The sequence below is a fragment of the Daucus carota genome, chromosome 1 (assembly GCF_001625215.2).
Source record: "Daucus carota subsp. sativus chromosome 1, DH1 v3.0, whole genome shotgun sequence".
NCBI lineage: Eukaryota > Viridiplantae > Streptophyta > Magnoliopsida > Apiales > Apiaceae > Daucus > Daucus carota.
Genome location: NC_030381.2, coordinates 52,712,783 through 52,732,687, shown reverse-complemented (window position 1 = coordinate 52,732,687; position 19,905 = coordinate 52,712,783). Strand labels below are relative to the sequence as shown.

The following is a 19,905-nucleotide window of genomic DNA, read 5'->3' as shown; positions in this document are numbered from 1 at the left end:
TTAAACGTTACAAGCTTTAAGAGTTAGAACTACAACTCACTTCACTTTCACTTTCACATTTTACTCTGGAAATTAATATACAACTATCACCAAACAATAATTATTTTTAGTTCTAAACAGCTAGGAACATTGCTAGACAAACAATAAAATGAAAGAGAAATGCAAAGTGAAAAGAAATGCAACAGCCCTGTGAGATGTTGTAGTAATAGTAAGGAAAGGTGAAACTCCTTTGCTGCCCTGTCCCTGGCGGCCCTTGACCTGCAACATAGTTTGGTGGGACCGGAGGCGAAACTGCATAAGGATTATTGCTCCATGCAGCAGCATATGGTGGTGGTGGTGGCGGAAATGCTGGTAAAAGAGGTGCTGGTTGATCAAAAATGTAAGGTTCTGGTGGCGAGAAATTGATTGGAGGCAGAGGTGGTGGTTGATCATAATAGTAAGGTTCTGGTGGCGAGAAAGTGATACGAGGCAAAGGTGGTGGCTGATCAAAGTAGTTTGATTCTGGTGGGGAGAGGTTGATGTGAGGCAAAGGTGGTGGTTGGTCAAAATTGTAAGGTTCTGGTGGTGAGAGACTGATTGGAGGCAAAGGCAAATGTCGCGGTGATTTAGAAGGCATTGCTGGTGGAGCTGGTGGAGGCGGTGAGCAGATAAAAGGGCAAGTTGCACAATTACTATAGCATAGTAGACTTGAACTTACCGGAGGTGCTTTGAAGATATGATCTTGAGATCTTGCAGTAGAGAAGTTAACCATTTCGAAAATCCCATGCATGAAGAGAAAAACCAAGTAGAATCTTGGCATTATTACTTTACTCATGGGATTTTTCATTTGGGTGATTATTTACACCTATTGTCAGTGTGTATGTTCCAGCTATACCTGGCTGGGATCCACAACTAGTACTCTTTTTGTGTGTGTGCACGCGCGTGTGCTAATAAGGCCTTTAATTTTATCTGCTCATAGGCTGTCTGGGACAAAAGATGGGTGGTGAGGAAATTAGGTTTAGAGGAATAAAGATGGTAACTTTTGAGTTGAGAAGAAATGATGAATTGAAGGAGATCTTAATAGTGATTTTGACTTCAAATTTCAAATATTTGCTTTCGGTGGTGATTGATGCACAGATGGATTCAGTATAGTGTAGTAAAAAGTGATCTGGAGTTTTACCAAGGGGCAATATCATGAAGTTGAATGTCTGTGACACAAATTTGGCGACAATGGTGAAGAATGGGACCTTAAGAGCAATGGCAGCAACTTTTTCCTTTTTTACTTACTTTCTAGCTAAGTGAAAGAGAACCTTGCTTATAACAATTATGTATGATTTGAACATAACAATTTAACTACATGAATATTGAAATTTATCTTTTGTTTTTCTTCTTTGTGTTATGTATAAGCATGCAAAGAAAAAAAGATACTGCAATAAAAACTTTCAAACGCGATGTACTTAAATTTTTGTCACTATTTAAAACTGTATGCCCAAAATTCCAAGAAAGACTCGCATGTACATGGAAAAAGATCAAATTCTGAATCTTGAAGAACAAGAACCTGTCTGGTATTGGCAATCCAGTTCTATCGTTTCCAGCAGCGTTAATGTCATGGTGTGCTATCTTCTTTCAGGAGATGTAGCAACACTTTCCTTGGTTTCCTGACCATTCAAAAAAGTTGAAAATTTAGAAAAGTATATTTGCTACTGCTAGCTACACTGAAATATGGCAAGAAACACTAAAACATAAAAAGTGTCATAGTTCCTTCTTCTGCTGCAGTTTTTAATAATCCGATTTTGTTTTTCCGTTGAAGGCCCTCAAACATATGCCTTAATAGTAGTTTTAGGGCCTTTGATGACTTCACCGGAAAATTTTACTAGAAATATACACCGACATACTGCTATCAGAGGCAAAAAAAAAATTTAATGCACGAAGATCTGCTGGATGACAGATTCGCTTGATTCAGTGACACTGTCCAATGGACAACTGGTATCAATACTAGTATATACTCTACTCATTCTGAGCAAATTAAAAATAGATTTCACCTTAACAAGAATATCCAGTAATAAGAATGTTAGAAACTGACTTACTGCCACTATCATGCATTGGTTACTTTTACATATATAATGTGAACTGAAGTGTCATGAGACTTCAGTATGATTAATCCTCTCTGGAATGTGAGGGAGCTCATTAATCACTAGAATAAAAGGTCTTAAGCATAACTTTTCAAGACTAGACATGACAGAAAATTTTTAGAATCCCCCCTCCCCTCCCTTTTGTTTCTAAATAAATATGGTAATACTATAAAAATTTAGAACTATTTACTGTGTAATAAGTGCTTCACCTACCTGCATATCATTTAGAACAGGGCCTTGACTTGATTTTCTCTTTCCGAATTCTCTTAAACGGTTAAGCTCAGGCAAAACATCTGAACCAAGATTTGGTCTGTCTTTCTTCTTTAGCTCAGCACATTTCAGTGCTAGTTTCGCAAAGCTAAGAGCCTCTTCCACAGGCCAATCTGGCACGGACGGGTCAAGTATACTTTTAAATGCTCCCGCTGTGATGGCTTTCTCTACTTGGTGAGTGAGACCCATTGGGGGCCTTGCAGTTATAATCTGAAGCAGCATTATTCCAAAAGAGTATACGTCTGATTTAACACCCAATCTACCCGTTTGTTGGTATTCAGGATCAATGTAACAAAATGTTCCTGCTGCTGCAGTCATCCGATATTGTGAGACATTGTCAGCTACTGGAGCTGGGACTAATCTTGATAAACCAACATCACTAATTTTACATGTATAGTTACGGTCCAAAAGGATGTTGGCCGGCTTGAGGTCACGGTGCACAAGGGGTTCTGGTTTTGCATTGTGCAGAAACAGAAGTCCAGTGGCAATCTCAGCTGCTATTTTAAAACGAACTCTCCATGGGATTGTAGGGGTGTTTCCTTTACGGAACAGTCTATCTTCCAAGCTGCCATAATTCATATATTCATATACTAAACATCCATACTTGGGACAGGCGCCTAAAAGAAGGACCATGTTGGGATGCCTCATGGAACTTAGAACCTCGATCTGTACATGACATCAACAGCTTTTACATGACTTAAATAGCACAACAGAAATAGTATGCTAAGCATTTTGTGTGCTAGCAAAAGTCAGTTATGGATGCATTAAAGAAAAATTTGCAACCTATTAAGTGTATAAGACCCGAATATAATAGAGTACTAGGATAAATCTTAAGCAGCAATACCTCTTGTTGGTATTGTCGTTTCCCTTGGGCAGCAGCACCACCACCTGATCTAAGAACTTTGATGGCAACTGCAGTGTGGTCAAGCTTGCCTTTATAAACTGGTCCATATCCACCTTCACCGATCATTAAGGAATCTGAGAACTTATCAGTAGCTGCCTCAATCTCTTCCAAGGTGTACTTTCTGTACCGAACATCATTTTTAGATAAAACATTCAAAGCCCTCTTCTTTGCTGCAGCATCTTTCTTGACCTTTAACTCTGCATACAATCTTCTCTGTGCTTCAATATCAGCTAGCCTTTTTGCTTTTTCAGCTGCTTCAGTTGCAGCCCTGCATTTCACCTTTTCCACCTTGGCCAAAACGAGTGCTGCCTCATGAGCAAGCCGCACTTGCTCATATTTTGGAGCTTCTTTTTGTTTCCATTGGTGAATCTCTTTGACCTGAATTTTTTTATCACATATAACTATCTGTCTACAGAAAATAAAATTAGGAATATAAAATTCATAAGATTACTTGCCAAAATATGAAGGCAGAATTAAACAAACCCCTGAACTCTGACCAGATTATTCATGACCACAGATTGACTAACAAGAGTATAGAGAAGTTGCATCATGATATTATTTTTTTCGTCAGCCATTAGGGTTATACTATAGGGAAAATGTCCCATACTCATCGTCGTTATTTTCATTATTTATGATATCAACAGACCTTAATTAGAACTTATTAAAATGAAATTATTCGTCAGGAAATGATCAAAGCTCTATTAAGAAGTCTGTTACCATCCTTTTTGCTCTAGCGGCTTCTCTGCAAGCTGATTTATACATGCTTATGGTTTGCTTCAGCTCGTGCTTCAGTCTTTTCAACTCTGCATCCGAATCTTTCTGCCAATTTCAGATAAAAATATGTCAGATAATATATTGAGCCTTTCTCTATGGAAGCAATAACTCCTACATCATGTCGTTTGCACTTACAATGGACAATGGTTGAGTTGCATCCTCGTCATTTTCAGATAATTTGTTAGAAGTTACGTCTTGGGCAACAACAATGGCTCCAGATGGCTCTGGGAAATCTTTATCATCATGAGGGGACTCACAACTATCATCCCTATTGCACATATGAAAGATCAGTAGTTTCTAGTCATCACTGTAGTCAAAAACTATTGTGCTTGCCAAAAAATCTTAAGAAAATATTAAAAGGTTAATAATTTCAAAGATACCTAACATCATTGTCTTGTTTATAATGCTCTACTGAAACTTCAGGCGGTGTCGTCTCAGGACTGGAAAGATTTTCGACATCCAATGTTGCTGGTCTAACAGACTGTAGCTTGTCATTTGCAACAACATACACTGAACAAAACTCTGGTGCAGATTCTGTGACCATTTTCGCAACATCACTGCTCCAACATTAATGCATATTTGATTAACATTAGTAAGATAACATCATATATGTCCTTGTGTGCAAGTAAGTGAGAAATTATGTTTGATAAATACCCGGTTGATGATACACCAAGAACAATATTGTTAATCCTTTTCTCAGTTATATACTGCACAAGTGACTTGGAAACATCGTTATCTTCGAGGACAACTGCTTGTTGTTTAAACTGAAACAGAACTCATTGAACATCAAAAGTCAGTTAAGATGTTAACTCAGCAGATTTTAAATGTTTTGCAAATTTGCAGACATAATTAGGACATTTCTAACTCATTAATCAGTAATTTGCAGCAGTTATCGAAATGATACCACATTTTCTTGTACATTTATAAATCACAACATTGACTTACCCCTTTTCGCGTGCAGTACGTACTAAATGTTTTGATGAGCTTTGATGTTTCGTTTTCATATGATTCACCATTCGCATTTGTATCAGTACTATCAATATCAGAAGAATCTGCAAATTAATCGGTACCTCAAATATCAGAATTAAAAAAAAAAAAAAAAAAAAAACGAGCCTAATCACATACTTTTCCTAATTTGTTTTTTTCAAAAATATCCAAGTTGCTTTCAGAAATACGATGCAACCTCGTTTGCAACGCCACTAATTTGAAAATCAACCGTTTTCAACCAATGTTCAACCTCATTTACAAATTCGACCGTATTTCTGAAAATAAGTTTCAAAACACGGGTATTTTTGCAAATTTTCCTATTTTATCATGGCAGCATGCATGCATAACGTACCATTTTGTTTCTTGACATGAATCAGAAGAAGTGCAGGGGAATCGCTGTTGCGAGTCAAGAGATTGTTGATAGCCCACCTAGCGGCATTCTGGCTGCTTTTGCTTTTCGCAATGGCCACGGCCACGACATTGTTGGCCGAGGCAGAAACGCTGCTGTCTTCCGGTGGGAGAGGGTGGCTCATTTTCGAACAGATGAATGTGCAACAATCAAAGAACAATCAAAATTTTATTTGATCGCAACAAAATCAAATATTTATTTGATTTGATTGTCTGTTTTAATCTAGTTGTTGCTCTTGATCACCATCTGCTCCTCTCCCACCGGAATTTTATTTATTTTTGCAGCTTGGTTTCTTTGAACGAACAAAGCCCCGATATAAACAACTTCGTATTCTCGTTTATATACTTGTGTTTATTCACGCTTTGCCATTTTAGCCTTTTTCTTCTTTTGTTAAATTAGCCTTCATATTTATTTTTCTTTTATTTAATTCTAGTAAAATATTTTGCTTTAGATAATGAAGATGAATATATTTCTCAATCTTCTACTTACGAACATGCTAAATCATACTCTTTCCGTCCTTAATTCTTAACATTGGATATGGGAGACGAAATTCGGTACGCAAACTCTTATAAAATATAATTTGATAAATTATTTTTAAGTCTTTGAATAAAAATTAATGTTTAAATTTTTATATAGAATAATTTTTTTTAAAAAAAGGATGTATGAAAAACTAAGCTTAGTATACGTCTTAAAATAGTAGTTAAAAAAATGTTAAAACTAGACGGACAGAAGGAGTATCATTCAGTAAACTCAACCGTGATTTGGTTGTATGCAGGTAAGGAATTAGGGAAATAGAATTCAGGACGTGGAATTTTAAACATTTTTCTTAAATAATTTTCAAAGCATATAATCTGTAACATTATAAATTCTATAATATTTTAATTACAAAATAATATAACAATGTATATTTGTTAAAGTAAGTAGTGTTGATGAAAAAAACAATAATAAAAGTTAGGATTAATTTGTTCAAAATTAAAGTTGAGGAGCACATAAGTTAATTTATAATGTATATATGACTACTCTTATATAATTAGTTAATTTGTATAACTAATTGATTGGTAAATATATTTCTCTTTTTGATTAAGTTTCATAATAATTTATATAACTAATGAACTACTTAGAAAGTAATTTGAATCATAATTTATTAAAAAAATTCATTAAATGAAATACTTTTGGAAATTTGACAAATACTAACTTTTGGATAATTATTTGCAAATATATTATCTTGTCTAAAATGTTACAAATTTATTATCTTTTAAAACATACAAACAAGTAAATTGTAAATATATCTTGTTTTACTTCGCATATGATAATATATTGTTGTAAGAATATGAAAGTTGCATTTGTATTCAGTTACACAGTATATTCGCAATTATTTTGAAATATAAATTTAACCACAAATACATAAACGAAAATCACAAAACACCCCCCCCCCCCCACCCCCACACACATATTCAAATAATTGTAATCGTAACCACTTGCAATTAACTTATTATGCAAATAAATGTAATTTTCAACAGATTTTTTCAAAATTGTATTTGTGGTTGCATGCATGATTGCTAGTAGTTGCAGATATGGTTGAAAATGCAACCTCCGTATTTTTGCAAATATTGTTTGGATTGTAATATATTTATTATTTTTTTTAAAATGTGACAGTATATTTGCGAAAATTCTTTTAAATTTTCAAATAATAATCGTCTCTTCAATCGTAAACACACGCATCTCTATAATGGATATTATAATTTTTTTTCAATGGTATTTGAAAGACCCGACATACATAATCTATCCCAATTCTCTGTACATTAATCTCGAATTGAAAATAACTATTCTCATCCCAACGTAAACAACATGATTTGCTTAATTTTTAAAACATATTTTCTCATATTTTAAATAACCGTCATCATCCCAACCGTAAACACACAAATTTCTACTATGGATATTGTATTCTTTTTCCTCAAATTAAAATAATATAAATGTGTTTAAACTGGTGTCTAACTAAAGATGTGTTTTAAGTTAGACTTTATTTTACTTTCATACCCGGTCTTCCGCATAGTAAAAGATCATACTTCCTTTTCTCTTTATGTAACACACACACTTTTTATTAATTATTAATTATTGAATACTACTATTCTTTAGTATCTTTTCTCTTTATGTAACACACACACTTTTTATTAATTATTAATTATTGAATACTACTATTCTTTAGTATCCTTACATGGAAAAGTTATATAGAGTCGAACGTTTATGCTTGAGTCTTACAATCTTCGTAATTGCATAAATTATAATCAGATGGCTTCAATCTAAGTTTTTTTATTCTACAATATATTTAAACATCCCATAACCTAAATTTTAGGTTAACAATGTAATCAACAAGTAGAATTATTATTTTTATAAATTACAGAATACTATATTTTACAATATAACTACTAACCAAAACAATGACTTAATGATTGTCAAAGTTGGAAAATGTTAATGATTAATTGATAATGATGTTTAAGATTATTTAGAAATGATAAATTATATATAAAATTTGATAATGAAATATATTATTTATGATTAAATTGAAATAATTATGAATGATAATTCCAAGACTCCAGTTTATATATCAACTTATGTTCTTGTTTCATTTATTTTTTATATTTAGGAGGATCCTTAGATAAAGATTTTAGATGTATTCGGTTAATAGATATTAAAGTCTTATTATCTTTGCATGTTTTTCGATTAGATTATAACTTTTTTTTGAATGAAAAGAAATCCCTTCTAAAGGTCATTATATCTCGAGTCACGACTCATCGTAGATACATATCCTCAGAATAAAATGTCGTCACCATTTTCAATAAACTAAACTCATATTATGAATAACTGCTGTCATCCCAACTTTCAAAAAATTTAATTTCGAATATTAAATTATCGTTGTCTCAACCGTAAACGCGTTCAATTTATCCCAACGGACACAATTTCTTCAAACATTTAATAAATTAATTAATATGAGATCTCAAATAATTGTCGAGTCCCAACTGTAAACGCATAATATGCTTTAATTTTCTTCAAATTCATTTCAAATTTTAAATAACTGTCGTCTCCCCAACCGTAAACGCACATAATCTATCCCAATTATTTATAAATTTATCTCAGATTTCAAATAATTATGAGCGTTCCAACCGTAAACGTACATAATATGTTGAATTTTCAATGAATTAATATCAAATTTTAAATAACAATCGTCACCTCAACTGTAAACGCACACATCTCTACGATGGATATTATAATTTTTTCACTGATATCATATATTAAAATTAAATAAATGCATCTAAACCTGCGAGTCTCTCTGTTCACTGTATATACCCGGAAGATGTATGACAAATTGTGTACCTTTTTCAATAGATATTTGACAAAGTTAGTTCTATGTTATAATGACATGTTGTTGAGTAGCTTCTTGAACCACCTAAATTCTCAAAAACGTGTAAAACCCACTCCCTATAAATCAAATACCATCCTCTCCTCCCAAAATACGCAAAACCAAACTGTCCAACCGCGTAGTCTCTCATTAGTCACCGTCTTTTACCTGCACACACCTGTGTGTGTATTTTACACACACATATAAATACATTTCACCATTTTCTCATTTCCCTCGAAGCTTCCTTTCATATCAAGCCCCTTGCTTTCACACTACTGCTTCCCTTCTTTTCAACTCCCCATTTCCCATACATCTCTCTCTCTCTCTCTCTCTCTCTCTCTCTCTGCCGAAATATGTACCTGTCAGATTATTTGTCAACGTAATCTCGTAACGCGTTCACACATTTTTTTCATTCAGACAATTGGTCGAACATTTCAACTGCAACTACTTTTTATTACTATTCTTTTAGCTTTCCTATATGAAACTCCCATCTTTCTTCGAAGAAGGCGATTCTTATATTCACAACTTGCTTAAAGAGACATCATTGGGTCAAATGAACGAGAATAGTGGAGAGATTTTGGGGAATAAAAGGCAAAGAAGAGTGAATAAGGGTAGAGATGGTGGTGGTGGTGATGACGGTGGTTATAATGGAATTGGAGGAGATGGGGTTGATGGGGGGAGTGTAAGAACAAAAGGGTTGAAGGAGATTATCACGACTTTGTTGTTGCTTGAGGATCAAGAAAAGGGTGATAATCAAGAAAGAGAGAGAATTAGGGTTCAAGAAAAGGGGGAGTTTGAGGAGAATTATAAGAAGAGGAGGGAAGTTATGATGGAGTGTTATGATAAAGTTCAAGGGTTTGATGAGAATTTGGAGAATTCTGATGGGGTTCGGAAGAGGAAGTCGAGAAGTGTTGTGGCTGCTGCTGCTGCTGCGGTCGTTGGTGAGGTTGGGAATTCGAGTGATGTGGCAGGTACTAGTGGAGGTGGGGTTGGAGGTGTTGGAGGTGTTGCGGGTGGCGGTCCGCAGAGACGGCTGTGGGTGAAGAATAGGTCGAAAGCGTGGTGGGATCAATGTAACAGTGCTGAGTTTCCGGAGGAAGAGTTTAAGAAGGCGTTTCGGATGGGGAAAGATACGTTTGAGATGATTTGTAATGAGTTAACTTCTGCAGTGGCCAAGGAGAATACTATGTTGAGGGATGCTGTTCCGGTTAGGCAACGTGTGGCGGTTTGTATATGGAGGTTAGCAACCGGGGAGCCACTTAGGCTTGTCTCGAAAAGATTTGGATTGGGGATTTCGACTTGTCATAAGCTTGTACTTGAGGTTTGTTTGGCAATTAGGACCGTTTTGATGCCTAAGTATCTTCAATGGCCTGATGAGGAGAAATTGAAAAAGATTACAGACGAGTATGAATTGGTTTCGGGTATTCCTAATGTGGTTGGAGCAATGTATACTACACATATACCTATAATTGCACCTAAGATTAGTGTGGCAGCTTATTTCAATAAGCGTCACACAGAGAGAAATCAGAAGACTTCTTACTCAATTACTGTTCAAGGTGTTGTGGATCCAAATGGGGTGTTTACTGATGTGTGTATTGGTTGGCCGGGTTCTATGCCTGATGATCAGGTTTTGGAGAAATCTGCGCTTTATCAGAGAGCTAATGGAGGGCTTTTGAAAAACATGTGGATAGTTGGCAGTTCTGGGTACCCTTTGATGGACTGGGTGTTGGTCCCTTATGCACAGCAGCATTTGACCTGGACTCAACATGCTTTTAACGAAAAGATTCGGGATATACAGATGGTTTCGAAAAATGCATTTGCGCGGTTGAAAGGAAGGTGGACTTGCTTGCAAAAACGAACAGAAGTGAAACTTCAGGACTTGCCTGTGGTGCTTGGGGCATGTTGTGTTTTGCACAATATCTGTGAGATGAGGAATGAGGAGATGGATCCAGAGTTAATTTATGAGCTTGTGGATGATGAGATGGTTCCTGAGATTGCATTGAGGTCGGGAAGTGCAATCAAGGCAAGGGATTCAATTGCTCATAATCTTTTGCACCATAATCATGCCGGCACTTCCTTTTTGTCTTGAATACTTGTTGGAACATTTTGTACCCTGAAGCGTATACCTTTAGTTTTTTGTTGTTTGCTTGTGTTATATCATGTAGGACTTTGTTTCGCACTAGAATGCATACACAGGATTCACCACAGTTCCTATACTTGAATTAACAACTGACATATATGTATTGTTAATTTGTTATCATTTTAATACACATTACTTGATTGAATATAATTTCATGTCATCAGTGCTATCAACTTATCACATTACTTGTACTCAGAGAATGTTAGATCATGGATCAGGAACTGTTACAGCTTGATTGTCATATAGCCATATCTGTATACAGCTTGATCTTACTGTTAGTTCTAATGACAGTTGGGGCTGACTCGGTGATTGTAACCAGCTAGTTTTTTCTTTATTCTGCTATTTCACTTGCTGTATATGAATTATGGATACTACTAGTATGTATTTTGGGTACTGTCACTTTGCAAGAAATTTTAATACTCATATTTGTCTCCATTGAGACTCGAGTTCTCGACCTCTGGAGCATCACTAGCCTTGCAGATTAATGATAAATCAGGAGGTGATATACTTCAGAGTTTTTTGTCAGGTTCTCTAAGTCGATTTACAAGATCAAAGATTACTTAATATGTTCTGTTGGATTCCAAGTTTTGTCCATCTTGTTGATTTATAGATACAAGTTATGTGTGTGGTTAATACAATAGAACATCGCTTTCAGATTCAATTTGTGAATTGCGTAGTTCATGCCTGACATGCATCCCTTTCATGCTAGATTAAAATACATTGCATTGGGTTTTTTGAGTAAACTAAGAGGGGACTTTGTGTGCTGAGATGGGTAAAGAAGATACCTTGAATAGGATTATAGAAAGTCCTCTTGGCTAATTTTGTTTTGTCAAAAGTTTGTTAATTTTCGCTGCTAGAACTTGTCAGTGATGATGACTCGATGACTAATTTTATTTACTTCTGGCTTATTATTATCTGAATTTAAAAAATTACTCCTTCCGTTTTGAAATATAGATCGTTTGATTTTTTGGCACACACTTCTGAGTCCTTTGACCGCATAACTAAAATCATTATTTTTTAAAAAAAAAATATTCTGAATTATAATATTAATCATATATTTTTATTAAAAAAAAATTCTGAAAATAATGATTTTAACTATGCGGTCAAAATACTTAAAAGTGCGTGCCAAATAGTCAAACGACTATATTTCAAAACAGAGAGAGTATAAACAAAAAATACATCTATACTATACTATTAAAGCCGAAACATTAAAAGTTTGGTCGGTCGGTACGCGGGCTTTTATACAGACTTTTATAATTAACGGGCTCCAAACAAAATTAGTGGGCTTCAAACAAAATATAAACAAATCAAAACATAAAACAAATATACAATCGCTTAAATACTATACTATTAAAGCCAAAACATTAAAAATTTGATCGGTCGGTACACGGGCTTTAATACGGACTTTTATAATTAGCCGGTTTCAAACAAAATTAGTGGGCTTCAAACAAAATATAAACAAATCAAAACATAAAACAAATATAAGATCAAAACATAAAACAAATTTAGGACCTATTTGACTATACCAAAAACTAAAGTTAAACCTTAAAAATATATACGCATCCATACTATACTATATTATTAAAACCAAAACATTGAAAGTTTAGTCAGTCGGTGCTTGGGCTAAAATACGGGCCTATTTATATGCCAATTATTCTTTTTAACTAAAATATGTTATTTTTTTATATATTTTCTAACTAAAAAAACTCCATTATTTAAAATAACATCGAAAAACTTAGTAATTACCTTTTTAACTAAAACACATTATCTTTTTTATATATTCCGATTAAAAAAAATGGATTATCTACAATTAACACGGGCTACATATATCATAATTTTATTCTCACAATAATATTATTTTACTATACTATTAAAGCCGAAACATTAAAAATTTATTCGGTCGCTACTTGGACCAAATTATGGGCCTACTTATATAATCAATTATCTTTATAACTAAATCTATTATCTTTTTTTATATTTTCTAACTAAAAAAAACTCAATTTTCTAAAAATAATATTGGACAACATAGCAACTACTTTTTTTAACTAAAACACATTATCTTTTTCAGAATCCTAACTTAAAAATCGATTTTCCAAAAATAACACATGCAACAGTCATATAAAAATGATATTATATATCTATATTATTATACCTTTAAAACCGAAACATTGAAAGTTTGGTCAGTCGGTACTTGAGCCAAAACATGCAACATTCATATAAAAATGATATTATATATCTATATTATTATACCATTAAAACCGAAACATTGAAAGTTTGGTCAGTCAGTACTTAAGCCAAAATACGGGCCGATCTATATACCAATTATTCTTTTTAATTAAAATATGTTATCTTTTTTTAACTAAAAAAACTCCATCATTTAAAATAACATCGAGAAGCATAGTAATTACCTTTTTAACTAAAACACATTATCATTTTTATATTTTCTAACTAAAAAACAAATATTATACAATTAACACGAGCTACATATATAAAAATATAATATTATTATATATAATTATTAATAAATAACCTGTGATATTTTTCAACCAAAAGACATTAACATTATTTTTAAATACACTCATGGACTCACTTTAAAAATAATATTATAAATTTATAATATACTATAATAATGTTAAATCCGAAACATGAAAAGCTCAGTTAGTCGGTAGGTCAGTCGAGTTCGATGAGCCAGTTGGTATTCGACCCACGAACCTCCTTAATTTATAACATGTTATAATATATGTTTTATTATCTATTAAACCAAAACATCTAGGTTAGTATGATGGGTCGGTATTTGGTTTGATGTGACTTTTTTAATGTGATATGTTCCATACTATATTATTAATTATTAATAATGAAATATTAAAAGATTGATTTATCATATGTTAAATAAAAAATTTATTTAATCATATTATTCTATCATGATTTTATTCTCATAATAATATTAGTTTAAGTTAAAATATATATAATAAAATAGCAACTATTATAACCGCCCGTGCATTGCACGGGTTATAAGCTAGTAAAATGTTAATAGCTAATCAGTGACTTCACAATTGCCCTCTTTCCCTTTCTGAAGGTTTTATTCTCGTTGATGAGCATCAAGTCATTGTTATGGGCCTGCATCTCTATAGAAAGTCAAGAAAGATTGTTTTTTGTGGCACTGTTTGTCAAAAATATTGAATGTCACATTTGACCTTCTCAACCACCACAATGCTTTCTCCTGTCTTTAATTTATGGGGACATTCTCCTGGTCCCCGTCGGCACATAATGCACTGCTTCTTATTCAGCTGGGCTCCCAGATGGTCATGATCATCTCTTCACATAATCTATAGAAAATTACGACATTAAGGATTACAAAAGTTCCAAGGCACACAAGAAAACTGAAGCAGACTGCCTAGAAGCGGTAAGCTGGGCAGGACAGTAAAGTTATTTATAAATAAAAAATAATTTTTAATTTTTTAATTTATCGGATATAAAAATTATTCATATAATATTAAAATATCATAAATTATTTTTAAAATGTTTGAAAAATCAATTTAAAAAATAAATATAAGTAATTAATAAATCTAGAGTTTTCAACTTCCTATAAATTTGTGAATTGATTTATTAATTTTCTTACGAATAAACTGTTTCGCAGCCAGGTACGCAAACTAGACCCGACCAAACCCGCACGTGAGTCACGTGACTAATAATCGGCAGCTGTACTCTGATTTACATGTACAGATATAAGAGCAAAAGAAAACAGAGTACTAGAGTAGGATAACTATAAACAGAGTAAGATTTAAGAAAAGCCGATATTTTTCTTCGGGCTTTCCGGTGTTTCCTGATACATGGGTTGGAGGCTAAAATAAAAAAATGGAGTAAGAAGCGAGAAGTTTCGGTGCTGCAATCCATATGCCCTAAAGCAAATCAACTTCGGTTCTATTAAGTGGAATTCCAAGCTGTTCCTGGATGGTTGGTAAGAAAGTTGTGTGAGACAACTATAGAATTTTCGTTTTAGCGCTCCTAATTAAGTTCTTTTTAAGCTTAATCATATAAGTCTCTGTAAGATTCTGATTACAAAAATTATTTCACATAGTTTCGGTACGTATTTAACTTTTCCCGACTATTTTCACTATTACTCCCTCTGTGCCTTTATTATACGTCTGAAATTGATGGCTCAACATACTTCTTAAGATTTGTATGAAAATATAATTTTGTATTTTAAAAACCAAATTTTTAAAAATAAATTATAAAATTACTTTATAAAAGTTGATCAAAAAAAATAAAATTACTTTATAAAAAGTCTTAAAATACATGTCTAACAATGAAAAAAAAAACCGTGGACGGTGAGAGTGAGAGTTGCTGACATCAAACCTTGGTAATTCCGTTAAAAGTCAAACTAATCACGATTTTTGGTCTCATACAACATTGTGAGAGAAGCAGAAATACAACCAGGTGAAGAGCAGTCTCACCCTTTGAGTTGGTCTGTAATAGTAGTGATTCATCGGCACTTAGAATCTCTTTCACGCATGCTATACTCCCGTGTTGGCATGCAAGATGAAGCACCGTATTGTTGACAGGTGTCAGCTGATCGTGTTTGAGGTGCAGAATGGCGAAGAGAACACCAGATATCTTAAGTTTGGTAAAAAAATTGAGTCAATTTTGTAATCATAGACTCACTTGATACATTTATGCAGTAAGTGACCTGCTTGATGATTAACCAATATATATACCTGGTTGTCTGTAGTATTGGATAAAATGGATTAAACTGAACTAGTAATGAATTTCATATGATGGCAAAACAAAAAGGAATTATCACGTAAAAACAAAACATTGTGATATACTGTATCTTATTACATCTCAGCTATTGCAGTCATGGAACTTGAATTTCTATCACCAAACCTTTACACACACTGTCGCTATCTAAACAATTGGTAACAAACTAACTGTTTTAATTTGCCGCAATCTAAGATTGATGACACCACCTTCAGCTGTTTGTGCCACCAGCAGCATCTATAACTTCCACATCCGTGAAGCTAGAAAAGTCACCACGCCTTGTCCTAATTCGTCTCAAAATTCTCCGGAAAGGTGTATACAATACTCTCCACAGACTGGCGTCAAGTGTGTTTTTAGACCAACTATACATCTCACCAAGGTAAGCGTAAAATAGGAGTATCACAGGCATGTACTTTCTGAAAAAAGGGACGATAAAAGAAAAGACGAGAAGAAGGAATAAAGAAGAGACCATACAAACAATAATGGCCAGAGCTAATGAGTGATACAGCAGGGCAAAAGTGCCTGCAATAAAAGCCACCATCATTGCTGCAATCGATATAACGTTGAGCACTACAGCGCTCGTGAGCAACAAAAAAGTGACACTCGGCCGCTTGTATCTGAGTGATGTTGTGAAGTAAAGAAACAGTGCGGAAATTGAAAATAGGAGGGCCACTGTATCTGCTATCATAAATATCTTGAAGGCCGGCTTTCTTAGAAGCAGCGGGGAGCCTTGGCTGCTGTCAAAACCACCGGGCACAGTGAATCCTGCTGTCAAGGCTACTGTGGTCACTAGTGCAGCCACTATCATATGGCTGTTCGCCATCTGTTGGTGCATCGTGATTCTTTCTTTGGCAGGTACCGGATCATACTTATATACTGTTTGCACTGTACCTTGAGTCCAAGCGTTCCAAAACTTATAAATCTCGTCTCTACTTGGATGTACTCCAACCACCTCCTAGAAGATCGTTAAAATAAGAACAGCCAGATGTTAGAAAGTATATAAATTTTTTCAGGGCTAAATTGCAAACTGTTTGCCTCAATTATGGAGTTGGTGCACTTTGTATACCTCAGTTATGGAAACTAGCAAAATGCATGGTGAACTAATGAAAACAGTGCAAAGTGTGTATTGTCGTTAGTTTACTCCTTAACACCGTTAATTTGCTGCAATGCTCATCGTCTTACCCAGCTTGGTGCTTTTATTCTTCTGTTTGCTAACTATGGTAATACTCATGGCCAACAAATCACTGATACACTTGCTAACTATGAGATATGTATCATATCTTCGACTTGTATATAAGCTAAGATATGAGATAGTCCTCGTCAATCTACAACCCTAATCATAAGTCATTCCGGTGAATAATGTTATACTCATACATTGGATGTTCATTAATTATATTAGGTGATGTATTAAACAATACTCCTTCTGTCTCAAAATAATAGTCTTATACGATTTTTTAATAGTCAAATTGACCCATCTTTCATCATGCAGTAATTAGAGCATTTGGAAGTCATATTAAATTCGTTATACGTACCGCATCCATTATAGCCCGAGAAAAATTCTGGTAAACCACTTCTGATGGAGTCAAATTTGTGTTGTCTACTATATATTGATCAGTCTTCTGTAGCCACTCCCGCATTTCGGGAACATTATATCCAAGCTTGGCAACTAAGTGAAAAGGCGTATTCCCTTCCTGGTCTCTTTGTATAATAAGAGTATTCAAAGTATCAAATTTTCGAGTTTTCGATAATATGAATTTGAGCAGGGGCTTCTTGTATTGTTGCACGGCAATGTGCAATATATTTTGACCATTTCCATCTACACTCTCCCACATATCAGGCAAATATTCCAGAAGTTTCTCTACCACCTTATGATATCCCTTATATGCTGCAACATGAAGGGCTGTCTTCTTATATTTGTTATCTGGTAGGTAAGCCACATTGCTGTTGACTCCCAATAAAAATCCAATTGAATAGTACTGATTGTTATCTGCGGCAAAATGAAATGGCGTCCATCCATCATTATCTGCTACACAGATAAGGTGGCTGTTGCTTTCCAGTAGAAGTCTCATGCATTCTAATATTATATCATCAAAACGAAATTCATAAGAAGAGGTCATCATAAATAGCTTAACCTGTGCCTCGAGGACACATGATAGACAATCGAAAAAATATATACCTTTTCATTAATAAGGAAACCTATTTAGTAGAATTATTTAATTTTGATTAATTTAACTCATTGTATTTATTTATAATGGGAAAATTACTCAAAATTGAAAATACTACAATTTTAAAAGTATTCTTAAAAAGACTGTCAGTTTGAAACTTTCAAAATTAATACTTTTTAAGTTTGATTTTGAAAAATATGATTTGCCACTTATTCTGCAACTCAAGTTATAATTTTTGATTTAATTTTTGAAAAAGTTGATTTATGTGGGTTGATTTTAATGATTGCAGTTGGGAAGCAAAAGGTAGGCCTCTACCAAAGCCTAACAGTCTTGTAGCTCCATATCAATATCATATCATTACAAATCAATATCGTATGATTACCATATTATTAACAATTGTGCTTGTACTTCTAGCAGATGTTACATATCGAAATTTTCACCAACTGTACGCTTCCAAGTTCCAACTCTACCTCTCACGGATGTTACACTCAACTTATGCAAATCATATCAATTACACACTTCCAACTATACCTCTAGCAGATGTTTTCATATTGATACGTTAAGTATCATTGAAATTTTAAGTTGGAAGATGAAAAAAAATACAAAAAGTCAGATTTCAAAAAAGATCACCGATAAGAAAATTCAAATTAAACACGGAAGGGATCTTATGAAACCATGTGTGGCAAATTGTATATTGATTGTGTGTGACAAATTCTATGGGGCCATTAAATTATATTCATCCAAAAATTTATATTAAGGGTTTATATTAAGTTTTGTAATTTATACACTTATGCTTATATATATATCGTACGTACCATGTCCTCTTTTACTCACGGTTGCAGCATGCAAGGCAGTTCGTCCACAAGGACCGCCGAACGTTGGCGATTCACAATTATCAAGAACTACTTCTATGACACCATAATAACCCCTAACTGCAGCCAGGTAAAGTGGAGTCTCATCAAACCTGTTCCGAGGATACGAGAAACCTGGATCTTCTTTTACTAACAGTCCAACTACTTTCTGGTGATTGTATCGAACTGCCGCATGCAAGGCAGTTTCAAATTCCAGATTCGATGTTCTAATCAGATTTTGCAGAACCGTAGTTGTGTTTTCAAGATCAACAGGTTGCCGGTCCGAAGACTTGGCCTTAGTAATAAGTGCTTCAACCGCGTCAAAGTGCCCCTGTCTTGCTGCTTGATGAAGAGCTGTCTCACCTCTCGAGTTGATCTTTAATAGTAGTGATTCATCAGCACGCCCTAGTATCTCTTGCACGCATTTCCTACTCCCGTGTTGGCATGCAACATGAAGCACCGAATTATTTGCAGGTGTGAGGTGACCACCGACTTCACGCCAGTCCTTCCTCTTTAGGACATCAATGTCATCATCAATGAGAGCTACATATAGTTCGCTGTCCATTTGTTTTACTGTCTTGTATTGAATACCCACCCAAAAATATGCAAAACTAGGAAAGGAAGATCGTTTATATTTAAGCTAGGATAGATGTGTTGCTCCCTAATTAATTTAACTTTTGAATGAATATGGAGCTGATCTGTCTAAGTAAATTAATTACTGCTGTTTTCATTATGTAGACCTAGAGTCAACTAAACTATGTATATTTAAACAAAATAATTGGGATGTTAATTAATTACTTCATCTAGAAATACATATCCCTTTCAATTTTCAAGAAATCAAATCAACCTATCTTTCAACTTATATATATAATGGATGAGAAAGAATATAAAATTTGAAATACAATTAAATTAAGAAATTTCGTAAACAATTGAACATGACGAGCCCGTTATCCGCGACTACCTTCCTAACAATAGTGACCTCGAGTTGATTGTCTTTAAAGTCAACGACGGTAACTTATGATCAGGCACCACACCATGATTGATGATCAGGTACCCCATAAAAATAGTCAAGCTGACTAAGTTCATTTTTTTAAATGAAAACAATAATATTTAGACCTATTAAATTTCAACACATTTCA

The 19,905-nt window shown here is 34.1% G+C and overlaps 4 protein-coding genes across 4 annotated transcripts; 1 reads left to right on the top strand and 3 right to left on the bottom strand.

The window, feature by feature from the left end:
- Positions 1 to 112: 112 nt before the first annotated feature.
- LOC108224726 (leucine-rich repeat extensin-like protein 2) lies at positions 113 to 751 on the bottom strand. The gene has a single exon (XM_017399438.1). The coding sequence runs from the start codon at positions 749 to 751 to the stop codon at positions 113 to 115; it is 639 nt and encodes a 212-aa protein (XP_017254927.1).
- A 638-nt stretch (positions 752 to 1,389) lies between these two features.
- Positions 1,390 to 5,798, bottom strand: LOC108197009 (U-box domain-containing protein 51). Its single transcript, XM_017364475.2, has 9 exons — positions 5,399 to 5,798; positions 5,005 to 5,111; positions 4,714 to 4,823; positions 4,440 to 4,616; positions 4,195 to 4,327; positions 4,003 to 4,104; positions 3,226 to 3,663; positions 2,325 to 3,047; positions 1,390 to 1,637 (listed from the first exon to the last, which is right to left on the bottom strand). Exons 1-9 carry the CDS (start codon positions 5,577 to 5,579, stop codon positions 1,596 to 1,598), a joined length of 2,013 nt encoding a protein of 670 aa, XP_017219964.1. The 5' UTR covers positions 5,580 to 5,798; the 3' UTR covers positions 1,390 to 1,595.
- A 3,165-nt stretch (positions 5,799 to 8,963) lies between these two features.
- LOC108205488 (protein ALP1-like) lies at positions 8,964 to 11,142 on the top strand. Its single transcript, XM_017375469.2, has one exon. The coding sequence runs from the start codon at positions 9,331 to 9,333 to the stop codon at positions 10,939 to 10,941; it is 1,611 nt and encodes a 536-aa protein (XP_017230958.1). The 5' UTR covers positions 8,964 to 9,330; the 3' UTR covers positions 10,942 to 11,142.
- A 4,819-nt stretch (positions 11,143 to 15,961) lies between these two features.
- Positions 15,962 to 19,372, bottom strand: LOC108224721 (ankyrin repeat-containing protein At5g02620-like). Its single transcript, XM_017399427.2, has 3 exons — positions 18,731 to 19,372; positions 17,283 to 17,824; positions 15,962 to 16,705 (listed from the first exon to the last, which is right to left on the bottom strand). The coding sequence occupies exons 1-3, from the start codon at positions 19,329 to 19,331 to the stop codon at positions 15,962 to 15,964; spliced, it is 1,887 nt and encodes a 628-aa protein (XP_017254916.2). The 5' UTR covers positions 19,332 to 19,372.
- Positions 19,373 to 19,905: the final 533 nt, after the last annotated feature.